The sequence below is a fragment of the Oncorhynchus mykiss genome, chromosome 8 (assembly GCF_013265735.2).
Source record: "Oncorhynchus mykiss isolate Arlee chromosome 8, USDA_OmykA_1.1, whole genome shotgun sequence".
Taxonomy (NCBI): Eukaryota; Metazoa; Chordata; class Actinopteri; order Salmoniformes; family Salmonidae; genus Oncorhynchus; species Oncorhynchus mykiss.
In genome coordinates, this window is record NC_048572.1 from 20467781 (window position 1) to 20486807 (window position 19027).

Sequence of the window (19027 nt, forward strand, 5' to 3'; positions counted from 1 at the left end):
TATTTGTAGAATATGCCTATGCATCACTGAACACTAGGTGATGTGTCACCTCCACAATTGCTCTCTTCCCAGAAATAAAATGAGCAATGAGGTTTTCTGGAAACATACTCAATTATGAAATGTAACACTGAATCCTAGACCAGACAGCCAAAGAGAAAATTAATTTTCCATGGTATAATTGTGATATTAAATATGCATGTATGCATGGGAGGACAGGGAACATATGCACCCCTTTTCAGCTGAAGAAAACACAGACTAACTAAACTGGGACAAAGCCACTGCAATGTTGGAGCTAGAAACATTAGCATTTCACTGCAGCTGCAGTAACATCTGCAAAATATGTGTATGAGACAAATCAAATTTAAATTTGATAAACAGCACAATTTTGTGTTGTGAACCATGTTACGGCTTTCCTCCTGGGAAGGAAAGGTGGACCAAAATGCAGTGTGGTTATAGTTAGTTTTTTAATAGGAAAACTCAACATGAACATAATACAAAACAATAAACGTGGCAAAACCGAAACAGCCCTATCTGGTGCAACAAACACAAAGACAGGAAACAACCACCCACAAAACCCAACACAAAACAGGCTACCTAAATATGGTTCCCAATCAGAGACAATGACTAACACCTGCCTCTGATTGAGAACCATATCAGGCCCAAACACAGAAACCGACAAACTAGACATCCAACATAGAATCAGACTCAGATCACACCCTGACCAAACAAAACATAGAAACATACAAAGCAGGGTGTGACACATGTAATGATGCAAATCCATTTCAAGAGTCTCAAATTGTTGGGGTCTCTTGTGATGGTGAGAAAAGTGTTATGCATGAATTTCCCCTAGACTTTCCTATTCTACTAAATCATTAGTGACAGGCTATAGTCAGAGTTTCTTTGCTATAGTAGCTTGGAGAGGTAAAACGAACTGCCTCAATACATGATGACCCTTGATAGAATTAGGCTACGGTGTCCCTAATCTTTCCCGATTCCCATTAATGCAATTAGTTTTATGAGTACTGTCTGAACAAGGAGTCACTGACTCTTACTGTACAGAGTAGGCCTATGTAAGGCTTTCATCCAAACCAAACAGGGTAAAGAATAGGGTCATGCTCAGTGAGGAAAGGCTCAATTATCACCTGAGCATCGTATCTGGAAAACTGATGCCCATGTGAAACCCACAAGCCAAGGCTCGTGCGAGGCTACTTCTGAAACTCAAAGCACTCATGGATGACTTCCTAATTCTCCATATCCAGAATATGTGTTTATCCAAAATAGCCTAAAGGTGATAGAGCTACCAAATATCTGATCTAACATCATGGTTGATTTGTCGACTGTGAACTTTAACAGTAGCCCTTCGCTCACTGAAAAAGCCATGCAGGAATCATACTTATTTCCCACACATTCTCTTTTTCACTATCTGCAGCATTTGTGCTCAGGGGGTATTTACATGTTCAATGTGACTCAATTATTAAAATTAGAAAACAGCTAAGAAGTAAGTCAATTCAACGTGATAGGAAAATGCAATTAGGACAAGTTATTTTCTTAAATCAAATCAAATTTTATTTGTCACATACACATGGTTAGAAGATGTTAATGCGAGTGTAGCGAAATGCTTGTGCTTCTAGTTCCGACTGTGCAATAATATCTAACAAGTAATCTAACCTAACAATTTCACAACAACTACCTTATACACACAAATTTAAAGGAATGAATAAGAATATGTACATAAAAATATATGAATGATCGATGGCCGAACGGCATAGGCAAGATGCAGTAGATGGTATAGAGTACAGTATATACATATGAGATGAGTAATGTAGGGTATGTAAACATTATATAAAGTCGCATTGTTTAAAGTGGCTAGTGATACATTTATTACATCAATTTTTTCATTATTAAAGTGGCTAGAGATGAGTCAGTGTGTTGGCAGCAGACACTCAATGTTAGTGGTGGCTGTTTAACAGTCTGATGACCTTGAGATAGAAGCTGTTTTTCAGTCTCTCCGTCCCCGCTTTGATGCACCTGTTCTGACCTCGCCTTCTGGATGATAGCGGGGTGAACAGGCAGTGGCTCGGGTGGTTGATGACCTTTTTGGCCTTCCTGTGACATCGGGTGGTGTAGGTGTCCTGGGCGGAGCAGTTGCCGTACCAGGCAGTGACACAGCCCGACAGGATGCTCTCGATTGTGCATCTGTAAAAGTTTGAGTGTTTTTGGTGACGAGCTGAATTTCTTCAGCCTCCTGAGGTTGAAGAGGCGCTGCAGCACCATCTTCACCACGCTGTCTGCGTGGGTGGACCATTACCTGGACCAGGTACTTAAAACTTTCCACCTTCTCCACTACTGCTCCCCCTGCTGTTTCCTGAAGTCCATATCATCTCCTTTGTTTTGTTGACATTGAGTGTGAGGTTATTTTCCTGACACCACATTCCGAGGGGCCTCATCTCCTCCCTGTAGGCCGTCTCGTCGTTGTTGGTAATCAAGGCTACCACTGTAGTGTCGTCTGTAAACTTGATGATTGAGTTGAATGCGTGCACGGCCACGCAGTCATGGGTGAACAGGGAGTACAGAAGAGGGCTCCAGTGTTGAGGATCAGCGGGGTGGAGATGTTTTTACCTACCCTCACCACCTGGGGGCGGCCCGTCAGGAAGTCCAGGACCCAGTCGCACAGGGCGGGGTCGAGACCCAGGGTCTCGAGCTTAATGACGAGTTTGGAGGGTACTATGGTGTTAAATGCTGAGCTGCAGTCGATGAACAGCATTCTTACATAGGTATTCCTCTTGTACAGCTGGGTTAGGGCAGTGTGATTGCGATTGCGTTGTCTGTGGACCTATTGGTGCAGTAGGAAAAAAAGTAGTGTGTAGTAGGGAGATCCATAGATCTGAGAAGTGTGCAGGAGCAGTGAATGGTAGCGGAAGATGGGTACAGGGTGAGGGATATTGAGAGGATTCCTGTGGATAGGCAGAGCCCAAGAGAGAGAGCGATGGGAAGAATTTGTGTTTCAGTAAGGTGTGATTTTTGGTATTCATAGCCATGGATGTCAATTATACTGTAGAAATGGATCAGAAGTCACAGAAAATAGAGGTTGTGGTGGCTGCCGCAGAGAAGTACTTTGGATTGCAAGGATTTTTTGCAGAACAGTTGCATGGGGTGTTGAGTGGTCGAGTTCTATCCTCTCAGACCTTTGGTCTGGGGTAGGATTAGATAGGGTTAAATAGTGGAATGGGGTGTTTTTTTAAGAGGGTTAATAGTTGGCAGGGCACTTTTAATTTTCTCAAATGTTGTGTCATTTAATGTGGGTACATAATTTAATGTAGGTACAGTAGGCCGTGAAATGCCTCACACACCAGTACAGTAGATGGCGGTATATGCACCTTCAATTGGATGCGATCCACGAACCAAATCCTAAGAAGAAGCGCGATTGTATTGTAAACAGACGAAAAGCATCCATCTTTTACAGCACAGAGAAGTCTTATTTCGGCAAAACATCATGGGGGCCGTTCTCGGACTGTGTTCCATGGCGAGTTGGGTAAGCCTTCGTTTTTATGATAATTAAAATAAGTCGACATCACTCAGATCCACTTTTTTTTAAACGGACCGAATCAAATATTTATTCAGACGACAGTTTCGCTAGCGACAGTAATCCTAAAGTAATTGTAGCTGTGTTAGCGTCAATGCACAACAACAAAGCCAGGGTGGTTCCCTGTTCAGTATGGCTTGGTGCATTGCCTTTTAATCAAATACATTGGCCCCGGGTAATCTTTCTAAAACATGACCACCATTTTAGCTAGCTAACGTTGGATGGTTAAAATCGTCATGTCATTGATAAACACTTGTCATATGCAGGATTTGACAGTTCGATCCCCGAACTGGTTTGCTTTTCTTGCTCTCTATACGTTTACATTTTAAATTCTACAGCAATGTAGGCCTACTTGAGACCTAGCTAGATAGCCACTTTGTTATTGATAGTGCCTATATGTTCAAGAGTATTTTAATGACCCACATTTCACAATGCACTGGTGGCCTAACTGGAGACGTCATAGTTAACGTTAGCGGTTATCTAGCTAGGTCTCAAGTAGGCCTACATTGCTGTAGAATTGAAAATGTAAACGTACAGAGAGCAAGCAAAGCAAACCAGTTCGGGGAGCGAACTGTCAACCTGCATATGACGATTGTTTATCAATAACATGATGATAATTTTAACCAGCTAGCTACTGCCCGGTACTTGGAAATATTGCAACACCGTGGCTAGGCATCAAAACAGAATCAAATGTCAGATAACCGTTAACTGTGACGTCTCCAGTTAGGCCACCAGTGCATTGTGAAATGTGGGTCATTAAAATACTTTTGAATTTAACGGCACTCAGTTCAGTTAGGCATATGTCTGGTATTGTTTCCTATTTAGTTTAACTAATAATATTCCTGAAACTATTTAAGCTAAAAGTGTACCGTTAACAGCCTGGTCTCTCCTCCACATTGGTATCAACTTGATTAGGTTTGTCACATGCCGTTGCCAGATCTCTATTCTTAGCAGAGATTTGGTTTCCAACGCAGTTAGCAACTTGGGAAAAACAAGTGTGTTGGTGTTATGTCAACCCTACGTAGATGTATTAACTTTTATCAATGAATGAAAACCCTATTGACTTTGTACTTAGGCTATATTCTAACTGTAAAACCATTCAGCGGTGGGCAGATATATTATTTTGTCAGCATCAGTTCTATACTTGTATGACTTAGCTAATTGGTTTTAATCATATTTAACCCCATTCCCTTGTCTTGCCTTGTAGATCCCCTGCCTGTGTGGCACTGCCCCCTGTCTGCTGTGCAAATGCTGCCCCAGTGGGAATAACTCCACTGTCACCCGACTCATCTATGCCTTCTTCCTCCTGTTGGGTGTGGGCATCGCATGCATTATGCTCATGCCAGGGATGGAAGAGCAGCTCAAGAAGGTACCAAACTATGTGTTTTATGTATTTGATATACAACATTTACAGTTAAGACAACTCATTCTACACATTTTTGTTTGGCCTGACTAGTTACTTGTGCATCTTGGCTCTTGCAGATTCCAGGATTCTGTGATGGGGGAATGGGTACATCAATTCCAGGTGTGGAGGGTCATGTCAACTGTGATGTCTTGGTTGGCTACAAGGCTGTGTACCGTATCTGCTTCGGCATGGCAATGTTCTTCCTGCTCTTCTCCCTCCTCATGGTCAAAGTCAAGAGTAGCCAGGATCCCAGAGCTACTATACACAATGGGTAAATAGCACTGTGTCCTCTTCATATATGGGTAATGACAATATCAGTAAGCATTATATACTGCAATGCAGGAAGAGAAATAAGGAACAAGGGTATCCATAAGTAGATTTAAGTTCAAACAGGTCGATCAGTTAAAATACTTATGCTTTCTTTTAGGTTTTGGTTCTTCAAGTTTGCTTCTGCGACTGCCATTACCATTGGTGCATTCTTCATTCCAGAGGGTCCCTTCACAACTGGTAATGGCCCTTTTCATACAAATAATGTTTTTCTGTCTCATAGAAATATACAGTACCAGTCAAAAGTTTGGACACACCTACTCATTCAAGGATTTCTTTATTTGTATTATTCTACATTGTAGAACAATAGTGAAGACATCAAAACTATGAAATAAATCGAATGCAAAAATATATTTTAGATTCTTCAAAGTAGCCAACCTTTGTCTTGATAACAGCTTGGCATGCTCTCAACAAGCTTCATCTGGAATGCTTTTCCAACAGTTTTGAAGGAGTTCCCACATATGCTGAGCACTTGTTGGCTGCTTTTCCTTCACTCTGCAGTCTAACTCATCCCAAACCATCTCAATTGAGTTGAGGTTGGGTGATTGTGGAGGCCAGGTCATCTGATGCAGCACTCATCAATCTCTTTCTTTGTTAAATAGACCTTACACACCCTGGAGGTGTGTTGCGTCATTGTCCTGTTGAAAAACAAATGATAGTCCCAATAAGCGCAAACCAGATGGGATGGCGTATCGCTGCAGAATGCTGTGGTAGCCATGCTGGTTAAGTCTGCCTTGAATTCAAAATAAATCACACCGTGTCACCAGCAAAGCACCATCACACCACCTCCATGCTTCACGGTGGGAACCACGCATCCAGAGATAATCCGTTCACCTACTCTGTCTCACAAAGACACGGAGGTTGGAACCAAAAATCTTACATTTGGGCTCAGATTTCCACCGGTCTAATGTCCATTGCTCGTGTTTCTTGGCCCAAGCAAGTCTCTTCTTATTATTGGTGCCCTTTAGTAGTGGTTTCTTTGCAGTAATTTGACCACGAAGGCCTGATTCATGCAGTCTCCTTTGAACAGTTGATGTTAAGATGTGTCTGTTACTTGAACTCTGTGAAGCATTTATTTGGGCTGCAATTTCTGAGGCTGATAACTCTAATGAACTTGTTCTGTGCAGCAAAGGTAACTCTGGGTCTTCCTTTCCTGTGGCGGTCCTGATAAGAGCCAGTTTCATCATAGCGCTTTATGGTTTTTGCAATTGCACTTGAAGAAACTTTTAAAAGTTCTTGACATTTTCCACATTGACGGACCTTCATGTGTTAAGGTCGTTTCTGTCGTTTCTCTTTGCTTATTTGAGCTGTTCTTGCCATAATATGGACTAACAAATAGGGCTTTCTTCTGTATACCACCCCTTCCTTGTCACAACACAACTAATTGGCTCAAACGTATTAACAAGGAAATAAATTTCACAAATGTACTTTTAACAAGGCACACCTGTTAATTGAAATGCATTCCAGGTGACTAACTCATGAAGCTGGTTGAAAGTGCCAAGAATGTGCAAAGCTGCCATCAAAGCAAAAGGTGGCTACTTTGAAGAATATCAAGTAGAAAAAAGTAAAAATAAAGAAAAACCCTTGAATGAGTAGGTGTCCAAACTTTTGACTGGTACTGAAAGTGTAGCTAATAATACTCACTTAGCCTGCAGCTAGTTCACACTTCTCTCCCTTAGTTTGGTTCTACATAGGAATGGCTGGAGCTTTTTGCTTCATCCTGATCCAGCTGGTCCTGCTGATAGACTTTGCCCACTCCTGGAATGAGTCCTGGGTGGAGAAGATGGAGGAGGGCAACTCTCGCTGCTGGTATGCAGGTATGGTAATCAACAGGAGCTTCTCTTTAAGAATACCTTGTGAAAATGCACTGGTGACAGGTTGAGTTAAAGCAACCCTCTGTGTCTACACTTTTTAACTCCCTGTGTCCCCATTGTTCAGAAATAACCAGTAAGTCTAATTTCTCCCGTGCAGCTCTGCTGTCTGCTACAACCATCAACTACATCCTGTCCCTGGTGTCTCTGATAATGTTCTACGTCTACTACACCCACACTGACGGCTGCACTGAGAACAAGGCCTTCATCACTGTCAACATGCTGCTGTGTGTCGGAGCCTCGGTCATGTCCGTCCTGCCCAAGATTCAGGTAAGGAAGTGCATTGGACCAGCATGTCACCTGTTGTACCCCAGAAACCTTAGTCTCTGGACCTTCATCTTGTATAATAAACATGCAATTATAATATGTTCTGACACATTTACATCTTAGTGTTATCTCACCCCTTTTCTCAACAGGAGTCCCAGCCAAGGTCTGGGTTGCTGCAGTCTTCCATTGTGACTCTGTACACCATGTATCTCACCTGGTCTGCCATGACCAATGAGCCAGGTGAGAAGTTTAATGATCAAATGTCTCCGATACACCAATAAATGGCTAACTCTTCATCAAGACAAGCACTCGAGTAAATGTGTTTGTCTTTGCCATCCAGACAGGAAATGCAACCCAAGCTTGCTGGGTATCATTGGCCTCAACAACACCACCCCAGCTGGTAAGGACCACCCTGTTGTTCAGTGGTGGGATGCCCAGGGTATTGTGGGGCTGGTCCTGTTCCTGATGTGTGTTCTGTACTCAAGGTAAGGAAACAAGTCCGACCCAAACAACAATGTCTGCAGTTTTCTCTTCGAAGAAACTGCTAATGCTATTTTACCAGTTACCAGCTTTGCGCAGTTGCTATTGACCCCGACAATAACATGTTATCCATTCATTCCTATAGCATCCGCAACTCCTCCAACACCCAGGTGAACAAACTGACTCTGACCAGTGACGAGTCTTCTCTGATTGAGGATGGCCACCACCCTGAGAACTTTGACGTGGAAGATGGTGAGAACCGGGCCGTGGACAACGAGAAGGAAGGAGTCACCTACAGCTACTCCTTCTTCCACTTCATGCTCTTCCTGGCCTCCCTCTACATCATGATGACCCTCACCAACTGGTACAGGTGTGTATCCTCACTCTCCTGGATTATTTGGTCTGGTAGGATGATAACTAGGCAACAGTAATGAGTCTGTAGCCTTACACTGAACCCAAAACGCCATCGTGCGCTACCGTGCATACATTTATAGCTAGTAAACAAATCTGTGGTGGTAGTCAGTCGTTTTTAACTCTAATGCAATTGATTGGTTAAGTATTACATGGACATGTATTTGGGTTGACATCCATACAAGCATTATACTCCAATTTTTACCTCAACAGTGTGAAATGCACACAAACAGTAGCCTAAATGAGATCTTTCCCTCACGGCCCTTTTCCCCCACACATTTTCATGGCAATTCCATTGTTTTGGTCAAGTTTGATTGACCTCTTTTGCATCTATCGCTTGTGAGTTTGACTTGTCTGTTTTTGATTTTCTCAGCCCTGACTCCAACTATGAGACAATGACCAGCAAGTGGCCCTCGGTGTGGGTGAAGATCTCCTCCAGCTGGATCTGCATTGCCCTCTATGTGTGGACCCTAGCAGCCCCACTCGTCCTGGTCAACCGAGACTTCGACTGATGATCTAAAGAATGAGGGGGGCAATCATTTGCTCATGATCATTTTGAATATTCAACTCGTAAGGTGAACAAGCTCTGTAAATACTGTATGTGCATTCCCCACCCACCCTTTTTGTTAATACACTGCATGCATGCTATAGTATTGAATACATGGGTGTTTTATGTACCATGTTTTATCCTATTGCAAAGTTAAAGAATGTTTTTTGCTGAGTTGGGGTTGTAAAGGTAGCTGGGGCTTGGAGAGATGGTCAGTGAAAGGAGGACTCTTTGTCAACTGTAATTGACTCTGGATAAGCGACATTCAGAAAGAACCATTGATTTGTTACAAAATGGGCAAGACTGCTTGATGTTTGATAATATGCTACACTTTGCTTTAAGTTATGCATATGTAGCAATGAAGTGCAGGGTTTCAGATATTAGCTCATTGTTGTAATCCTAGGTTCATTTCCATCGGTGATGTACCAGTGGCATATTATAGGCTAATCTACCATCATGCTTTGCTGTGCTTTCCTTTTCAGAACATCCTCCCAAATTGCAAAACTGAAACTACAGCTTTCCCTTTTGTGATCATGCACATCTTGTTGTAGGTCAGATATTAGTCTTTCAGTTTTGTGTACCTTGTTACTTATGATTCACACTGGAGTTATCTTAATGTAAAATACTGATGTTCAGTGGATAAATGATTTTGTAGATGCTTTAACATACTAGAAATGTGTATTCAGTATTTCCAGCAGACTGACAATTGTTTGTGTTTTGACATGTATTAAAGTGCATTGTAACCCACCTTTTAATAAACTTTAAGGCAAAGCATGCATTTTCTTGAATATACCTTCACCTACAGAACAAAGCATTCAGAATGTAATGATGCTTTTGCTGTTCTTTTAATGTCATTGTCACTGTTAAGCTTCGCAATCTATGAATCTTAACATAAACATTGATACAGACTACAGTACTTGAAATGATCAACATTGGGATTTTACTAAGGAAACAGGCACTTCTGTTTTTGTTCATTAAAGATGAATGTGATCCTTAACATATCAAGAATACATAGTGAAACATTCCCCTTTTCACAAGAAATGCTGAAACCTAAACCAACAATTGCAGCCTCATCTTAATCGGGGTTTACGTACAGCTGTTAGTAGATTATTCCACTAAATGACGGAATGTCTTACTTCTGAACAGGAAATAGATCATTTTAACAAGTATCTACAAAAGGTCCAATCCTTTTTCTGCTCCTTGGTTAACCTTGTTAAATCTCCAGCTGCGTCGAGTCAGTGGTGTCACCTTCTGGGTTGAGTTCACACAGGTAGAAGAGCGTTGACTCGCTGGCCTCTGCCTCAGTCAGGGGCTCCAGGCGGATCAGAGAGCTTCGTGGAGGCTCCTTGTCTGGCTCCAGCAGGTCTGTGGGGACCTCAGTGTTGTGCTGCAGCAGGCTGTCTCCCAGTTCTGTGGCTGTGCTGCTGTCTGCCTCTGTGGCCAAAGGGGTGCAGCCATCCAGGAAGGCCAGCAGAGGGCAGGATGTGTACTGGACCAGCTGGTTGTCTGCTGAGAAACTAGACTTGTCTCCTTTGGATAGCAGCCCTGCATTTTCTTTGGGACCACCACTCCCCTAAAGAGTGAAATGAATGAGTATTCAGAAACACACATAAAATTCAGACAAACTTGGGGTATAATCATTATGTCAATTCTGTGGCAAAAGGTTTCGCAACAGAAACCGTTTACTCCAAATGGGAAATGCAAATGAGTTTCTATTGGACAAATTCAGGTAGGTCCCTCCATGTTTCATTCCATTTGCTGTGGTTCTTAAACAGTTTCTGTAACAAATACATCCCGGATATTGAATTGAGTGGGTTAACCAGGTTATTCTCTACAAGTGCAAATCTGTAGCATTTGTATGGAAATGTAATTGACATAAACCTCTGTGGCCTCTAAAATATCTGGATCAATGCTGAACTGCTTCCCGTACACCATAGCCTGAAAGTCTTCCAAACTGCAGTCAATGCTGTCCAAGTAGTCCATCAGCTCAACCCTGTTAAAACATTTGGATGCCAATTAACTGTAAGACGAGACAATAATTCAATAGGCCTATATCCTTACAAATGAAAATATGCAACTCAGTAATATGGAACATAATGTGAGAAAGCCTTCTCAAGTTCTTCATGAACTACAGGCCACAAACGTAAAGCTAGTCAAGTCCACTTACTTGCCGAGGAGATTGATATTCTGAGAAATAGCTCCACTCTCATTGAGGATTGAGTCCATCATCTTCATTGGATCCTCCAGGCTCAACCCTGACTGTTTGTTGAGCTGCAAGGTGCTGCTTGTGGGAAGGCTATCATATGTGCTTATGGTGGTCTCTTCTGGTTCGATTACTAAAGAGTTGGTCTGTCCTATACTGTCAGCGCTGTCTGTCTGTGACACAGTATTGTTGTTGAAGACCCCAACTATTTCTACATCCCTAAGAATGAAGGACAGGAGAAAAGGCATGAGAATGGATGATGGCAGATGGAAATATACATGAAACAATTTTTTTTTATGTTGAATTACGATTGATCCAATGCTCTTGAGGGGCCCTCTGTGATCTCTGTGTCATCGTCAGTTACATCACAGATGACGACATCGTCAGTAAGATCAGCACTCTTCAAACCACTGACAGAGGGCTGGGAGAGAGTTCAAAATGTACATCTTTAGAATAGCTTACATTGAGAAAACAGACTTTTGAAGTAACAAACTCATAATATGGAAAAAATCTGCGCCGCCGCCAATGTCAAGTTTTGTTCTCACAATGCAGCATTTTCCTTGTCAGTGATCCTGCCTTAATATTGTAAAAAAAATTAAAGGATCTGTTTGCTAGCATCATTAGCGTCCTGACTGATTGGATGGACACCACCATGTACACCTTACATAGGGAGGTAAACCCATTCAGACCTCTACACATACTTTGTTGTGGTCCAGAGGAGGATCATCGTAGATTTCATGGATGTATTTAGGCTTCTTTCCATTGCTGTTCAGTAGAATAGGCCTGTAAAATGGAGATTCAGAAATGAATTAATAATGTTTAGTAATCGATGTCATTCAAAGGAAGAATTGCTATACTACGAAGCCTTACCTCTTGCGTTTTAAACTCATCCGGTTCTTCTGTACCAATGTGACGATGAATTGTATTAACTGCAATGAATAAAGATAATTATTTTCAAAGTTAGACAACTATTATACCCTAAAGGACAATTGTTAAGCATTTTTATTGTGAGCAAACTCATTCTTGGTGCAGAATGTTTTGCTGCACCTTCTTAATGATTTGCTGCTGTTGGGAGTGCTTCTGTCTCAGGTCTGATATTTCCCTCCATAGACCTTCATTATCTCTGTAAACAGAAATTCAAGCATGAGCATAGAACTCTCTCCAAACCAACACATCAATACTACTTTCTAACCTCCATTTGATAGCCAGGGCATGGTAGTGTGCTTACCTTTTCAGTGTGTTGAGTCTGGAATCAATGCTTTCTTGTTTTCCGTGAACATTCTGAACACTGGCCAAAATATTGGACAGGTCTTCCTGTCTGATCTTCGTATCATTTGGTCTTGCATTGGAAACCTGAAAAAAAATATGCCCTTATTCAGTTTGACGTACTTACTGATATAGGTGATTTATTTGTTTACCATTATATGTTTGTTTCCATGAGGTCTTACCTAGGGCTGTTGAGGTGACCGTATTACCAACACACCGGCGGTCACAAGTCGAGAAGGCAGTCAAATTCCACATTACCTTTTTAGTCACGGCAATTAGGCTTCTCTAAACTCTGATGCTGCTGCTAGTCATTAGTAGCCTACCAAACTTGCTAACTGCCGGGTACTCAGCATGCTATTGACCCTCTAATCACTATAACATCAATGCAAATGTTTTCGAAAATCTAATCAAACACTTCATGAGAACCCATCAGCTCATTTGTTTAGACTATGCGGTAGAAAACAGAGTGATGGCCGCTAATAAAAAGAGGAGGATCCCATCAGCCTTCTATAGGCTTGCCCTACTATATTTTTTCTCAACTTCCCTAATATTAAGCACATTGCTTATATTTACAACAGGAGTAGAGCCTACCTGGCTGGCATGAAAATAAACCACAGGGAAAAGTCCTCCATTCGCTATTTAAGTGCATAGATTGCGTATTTTTCCCCACTGCCCCTGTTTCGATACAGGTGCATGATAATGGTCCATTCTAAATCAAAACAACTGTCACACATACAGTACCAGTCAAACGTTTGGACACACCTACTCATTCAAGGGTTCATCTTTATTTTTTACTATTTTCTACATTGAAGAATAATAGTGAAGACATCAAAACTATGGAATCATGTTGAACCAAAAAAAAGTGTTAAACAAAGCAAAATATATTTTATATATTTCAGATTCTTCAAAGTAGCCACCCTTTGCCTTGACAGGTTTGCGCCCTCTTGGCATTCTCTCAACTAGCTTCATGAGGTATTCACCTGGAGTGCAATTCAACTAACAGGTGTGCCTTAATAGTTCATTTGTGTCATTTCTTTCCTTCTTAATGTGTTTGAGCCAATCAGTTGTGTTGTGAAGATAGCCCTATTTTGTAAAAGACCAAGTCCATATTATGGAAAGAACAGCTCAAACAAGCAAAGAGAAATGACAGTCCATCATTTCTTTAAGGCATGAAGGTCAGTCAATATGGAACATTGAGAACTTTGAAAGTTTCTTCAAGTTCAGTCGCAAAAACCATCAAGCGCTATGATGAAACTGGCTCTCATGAGGACCGCCACAGGAACGGAAGACCCAGAGTTACCTCTGCTGCAGAGAATAAGTTCATTAGCGTTACCAGCCTCAGAAATTGCAACCCAAATAAATGCTTCACAGAGTTCAAGTAACAGACACATCAACAACTGTTCAGAGGAGACTGTGTGAATCAGGCCTTCATGGTCGAATTTCTGCAAAGAAACCACTACTAAAGGACACCAATAAGAAGAAGAAACTTTCTTGGGGCAAGAAACACAATCAATGGACATTAGACCTGTGGAAATTTGTCCTTTGGTCTGGAGTCTAAATTGGAGATTTTTGGTTTCAACTGCCATGTCTTCGTGAGACACGGTGGGGGTGAATGGATGATCTCTGCATGTGTATTTCCCACCTTGAGGCATGGAGGAAGAGGTGTTATGGTGTGGGGGTGCTTGGCTGGTGACTCTGTGATTTATATAGAATTCAAGCACACTTAACCGGTATGGCTACCACAGCATTCTGCAGCGATATAACAACGCATCTGGTTTGGGCTTAGTTGGCCTATTATTTGTTTTTCAACAGTACAATAACCCAACACACATCCAGGCTGTGTAAGGGCTATTTGACCAAGAAGGAGAGTGATGGAATACTGCATCAGATGACCTGGCCTCCACAATCCCCGACCTCAACCAAATTGAGATGGTTTGGGATGAGTCGGACCGCAGAGCGAAGGAAAATGCATGTTCAGCATATATGGGAATGCCTTCAAGACTTTTAGAAAAGCATTCCAGGTGAAGCTGGTTGAGAGAATGCCCAAAGTGTGAAAAGCTGTCATCAAGACAAAGGGTGGCTACTTGATGAATCTCAAATACAAAATATATTTAGATTTGTTTAACACCTTTTTGGTTACTACATATGTTATTTAATAGTTTTGATGTCATCATTATTATTCTACAATGTAGAAAATAGTACAAATAAAGAAAAACCCTTGAATGAGTAGGTGTTCTAAAACTTTTGACTGGTAGTGTAGGAGTACCTATTCCTTTGTTAACCGCTCAACACAGAATAGCCGCATGTGCGCACTCCCTCAAATCATTTGTAGAAAATATTTACATTTTATTCAGCTTTGTTCAATTGTATTCTTCATACTATAAAATAATGTGAAGGAATTATAGGTAAATCTTGTCTGCTAAATGAACTTGTGTAGCCCACAGCCATTTGGCATAGCCACATCTGGATCTAACATAAGGAAAACTCAGATTATGCTATTCTTTCCGTCTGAAATAGACTACATTTTCTTTGGACATGTCTAAAATAAATAATGGATTTATTGTGAAGGTGTAGGCTATATTACATGGATTTATTAGACTTTTTAAAATGGCTTGTAAGACTATGTGTGGAGATGTTAAATGTGTTTATGTTAATTAATGGTCAATTACCGTGAGACCGACAGTTATTTGCTTGACAATCAGCGGCTGACAAACCGCCACAGACTTAGTCTTACCTTTCTTTTGATGTTTTCCAGCAAGTCATCCTGACCATGTTTAAAGTAATGATGCTGAAATTCAACTGGTCCATCCCTCTCTTGCTTTACTATGCCTGTGTCGATGTGCATCACTTTGCGAAATCCATCTGCAAATTGACCACCCATTAGACAGCTGCACAAGAGGCATTCCACTAAAATAGCAGATCCGCTATGTTTATAGAAGCGCTTACTTACACATATTCAGCTGTCTGACAAAGCTGGCCATGTTGTTGTGCTTGAAGAACTTGGGAAGGATATCCTTGGAAAATCGCTGTTCATCCATGACAAGGAAACTGTTACCTTCCTAAATAAATATGTATATATTAGGAGACTAGAATGTCTACAACTACTTCCAATCAATTACATTTATGTGTGTTACACATCAGGACCTAAATAGTGCATGGGTATTCTTGCTTAATTTTATCAAGGAATGCTTATTTATATGCTCTTTTGTTAGCTAGCCAATTTTATTGATATGCCATTGTAAGAAGCTAGCCAATTTTATTGATATGCTATTGTAAGAAGCTAGCCAATTTACAAACAGATCATTCAAAATAACGTGCTAGCTTTAGTCAGCAGGGACAACAATAACAAAAGAGTATCAGTAACAAAACAAAACGATGCTTATTGAATCCTACTAATCGACACATGCATCTAGGACTAGGCAGACATGGCTACTATAACTGGCTAACTCGTTTCACACCATGCAGTCAAGTGCTAGCGCTACCTAGCTCTGCCAGGCTGGCACGCTCAGTGGGGGAATTTAATTTACCTGACTCCAACAAATAAATTCATTTGTGTCAGAATCTTCCACAAGAGTCCAAAGCTTGGTGAGAAAGGCTGGTACGTTTGAATTTTGTTTCATTTTGCAAACTGAAGATGGAAAGATGCCTTTTGGTGATGAAAGAAGCAAGTCGCTGAGAAGAAGAAAACAAGCGTCCTAAGCATGCATACAACTTCCTGTTTGAAGAGCAGCAGCTGATTGGTTGAATGTTGACTTACATTACACATGTGTAACATGGAGAATAATGCATAGATCATTATACGTTTGCAAATTATTGCTGAAATGTTTTGTTTTTCTGTGACATGCATTAAAGTAACTGACCAGATTTCTATTAAATATGACCTTTAATAAATTGCAATATGAGTTAAATCGTTTTCCTTCCAAAAAAAGGTAATTAAGTATTGGTGAAATGTTGTAGTTTTTCTGACATGATTTAAAGGTACACTCAGCAATATGATATAGATGCAGAAACTAAACAGCACAGTGGGTCACTTTCTGTAACAACTAAGAGCGTTGAAGCGCGAGGCTCAACTTCTCTGGCTTTTTTGGCGTTTTGTAGTGATTCCTAATTTGTTGATGTTAAGAATGTTTGTTGGTCTGTGGTGTGTAATGAGGAGCATCCAGACGCTGCACTTGACACATTTATGAAATTGCTTTTTCCAGTTACTAATAAGCATGCATCCATTAAGAAAATGACTGTAAAAACTGTTAAATCCCCGTAGATTGACGAGGAATTGAAGAAACAATACTATGAAACAAAGATACATTATATAAAGAATGATAGTAAAAACCTTTGGAGCAGCTTAAATGAAATGTTGGGCAAAAGGCTAACTCAGCTCCATCATTCATTGAATCAGCTCATTCATCACAAAGCCCACTGATATTACTTTAATGATTTTTTCATTGGCAATATCAGCAAACTTAGGCAGGACATGCCAGCAACAAACACTGACATTACACATCCAAGTATAACTGATAAAATTATGAAAGACAATAATTATAATTTTGAATTTTGTAAAGTGAGTGTGTAAGATGGAAAATTTGATGGAAAATTACTGAGGATAATAACGGCCAATATTGCCACCTCTATTTGCCATATATTCAGTCTAAGCCTACTAGAAAGTGTGAACCCTCAGGCCTTGAGAGAAGCAAAAGTAATTCCACTACTCAAAAATAGTAAAGCCCGTTACTGGCTCAAATAGCCAACAAACCAGCCTGTTACCAACCACTAGTAAACTTTTGGCCAGATATAATACTATTTTACTATAAACAAATTGACAACTTTCAGCACACATAGAGAAGCACATTCAACAAGCATGGCACTTACACAAATGACTGATGATTGGCTGAGAGAAATTGATGATAAAAAGTTTTGTTAGACATCTGTTTGGCTTTTGACATTATCAATCATAGTCTGCCGATGGAAAAACATATGTGTTATTGCTTCACATGCCATGCTATATTGTGGATAAAGTGTTACCTGTCTAACAGAATACAGAGGGTGTTCTAAGGAACCGCCCCCTTTTTTTCAATTTTCACTTAAAATGACATACCCAAATTGAACTGCCTGTAGCTCAGGCCCTGAAGCAAGGATATGCATATTATTGGTACCATTTGAAAGGAAACACTATAAAGTTTGTGGAAATGTGAAAGGAATGTAGGAGAATATAAAACAATAGATCTGGTAAAAGAATATACAAAGAAAAAAATCAACCGTTCTTTTGTATTTTGTTTGTACCATCATCTTTGAAATGCAAGAGAAAGGCCATAATGTATTAATCCAGCCAGGTGCAAATTAGATTTTGGCCACTAGATGGCAGCAGTGTATGTGCAACGTTTTAGACTGATCCAATGAACCATTGCATTTCTGTTCAAAACGTTGTAGCAAGACTGCCCAAATGTGCCTAATTTGTTTATTAATAACTTTTCATGGTCAAAATTGTGCACTCTCCTCAATAGCATGGTATTATTTCACTGTAATATCTCATGTAAATTGGACAGTGCAATTAGATAAAAAATTATTTAAGCTTTCTGCCAATATCAGATATGTCTATGTCAGATATGATATGTCTATGTCTCCTCTACGTGATAGTAGAGGAGTGGCCTGAGAGAACACACTTAATGTGTTGTGAAAATTGTTATGAAATGTAATGTAATGTAATATTTTCAATTGTGTTAACTGCCTTAATGTTGCTGGACCCCAGGAAGAGTAACTGCTGCCTTGGTAGCAGCTAATGGGGAACCTTAATAAATACAAATACCTTTAAAGTGGAAGACCAGTGTTTACAGATTTCTACGAAATATGACCTTTAATTAATTACAATATGAGTAAAATAGATTTCCTTCCAAAAAAATGTAAATAAGTGTTTAAAAGCAACTTTTCTGTGTTGGCAAACCCGAACAACAGAATGGTGTGGGTGTTTACCGTTCATAAAAAATATTAATGCGAGTAGACCACTGATTGGCCAGCTCATCCTCCTCAGGAGGATGACATCATCCTCTATCAGGAAATATCTGTTTGAGTTAAAAGTTTGAGGTGGGGTACTTGAAATATTTTTTCTCCAATTTATGCTTTTGCCACAAATACAAGTATAGGAAGAGTCAACAACATTATTTGGGTATGAGTTAAGAGAAAATGTACTTTTAAAAGTGAGATTTTCACTGAACAGTTATTTTAAGGTAACTGGAAATGTTCTCACACAGATATTGACAGCCTTTCAATTGACGCTCTTGAATTCAGCTGGCATGGAAGGATGCTCATAACACCCCCTCAACCTAGCTTTGTTTACATTAGATTGATGAGTCGTGCTATGTCTTGCCACTAGGTGTCAGCCTTAGATCATGTGGTATGTAACATGTTTAGGATAGTTTCTTACCTCAGATATTTCTCAAATTTCTGCTCCTATAAATTCTGCTCTTGGCACTTTTCTTCTAATGTAAATCTTTGTTTGTTTTCATTACAATATGCTTTTTTCAGCTCTATTCCCTGCATAAAGGTCTAACACAAATAAAAGTATAGCAATCATCAAAGTGAAATTAAGAATAAATTGTCAATTGTATCTGGAATAAATATTTGCAATGTTCAGGACAAAATGTCCTGAAAAAACTGAGAGAAAAAAATCTATTTA

General features: G+C 40.3%; 2 protein-coding genes across 4 annotated transcripts; one reads left to right on the forward strand and one right to left on the reverse strand.

Annotated features, from left to right (window-relative positions):
* Window positions 1–3376: 3376 nt before the first annotated feature.
* LOC110529573 (serine incorporator 1) lies at window positions 3377–9667 on the forward strand. Its single transcript, XM_021611912.2, has 10 exons — window positions 3377–3532; window positions 4791–4952; window positions 5066–5259; window positions 5416–5495; window positions 6995–7132; window positions 7287–7456; window positions 7603–7693; window positions 7794–7938; window positions 8079–8303; window positions 8718–9667. The coding sequence occupies exons 1-10, from the start codon at window positions 3494–3496 to the stop codon at window positions 8854–8856; spliced, it is 1383 nt and encodes a 460-aa protein (XP_021467587.1). The 5' UTR covers window positions 3377–3493; the 3' UTR covers window positions 8857–9667.
* On the reverse strand, window positions 9632–16118 carry LOC100136070 (heat shock factor 2). 3 transcript variants are annotated; one of them, NM_001124377.1, is given in 12 exon segments: window positions 9632–10049; window positions 10107–10464; window positions 10773–10884; window positions 11059–11313; window positions 11403–11515; window positions 11796–11877; window positions 11965–12023; window positions 12142–12217; window positions 12323–12447; window positions 15095–15222; window positions 15311–15419; window positions 15888–16094. In NM_001124377.1, coding segments are annotated over 12 exon segments (1536 nt in total). In that variant the 5' UTR covers window positions 15981–16094; the 3' UTR covers window positions 9632–10023.
* Between the last annotated feature and the right edge of the window lie 2909 nt (window positions 16119–19027).

Coding starts and splice junctions, on each gene's coding strand:
- LOC110529573 (XM_021611912.2), top strand. CDS start 3,494: ATGGGGGCCGTTCTCGGACTGTGTTCCATGGCGAGTTGG. Junction 7,133..7,286: donor CTCTCGCTGCTGGTATGCAG/GTATGGTAATCA, acceptor TCTCCCGTGCAG/CTCTGCTGTCTGCTACAACC. Junction 7,457..7,602: donor CCGTCCTGCCCAAGATTCAG/GTAAGGAAGTGC, acceptor TTTTCTCAACAG/GAGTCCCAGCCAAGGTCTGG.
- LOC100136070 (XM_021611219.2), bottom strand. CDS start 15,980: ATGAAACAAAATTCAAACGTACCAGCCTTTCTCACCAAGCTTTGGACT. Junction 10,885..11,058: donor AATATCAATCTCCTCGGCAA/GTAAGTGGACTT, acceptor ATGTTTTAACAG/GGTTGAGCTGATGGACTACT. Junction 10,465..10,772: donor ATATTTTAGAGGCCACAGAG/GTTTATGTCAAT, acceptor TTCACTCTTTAG/GGGAGTGGTGGTCCCAAAGA.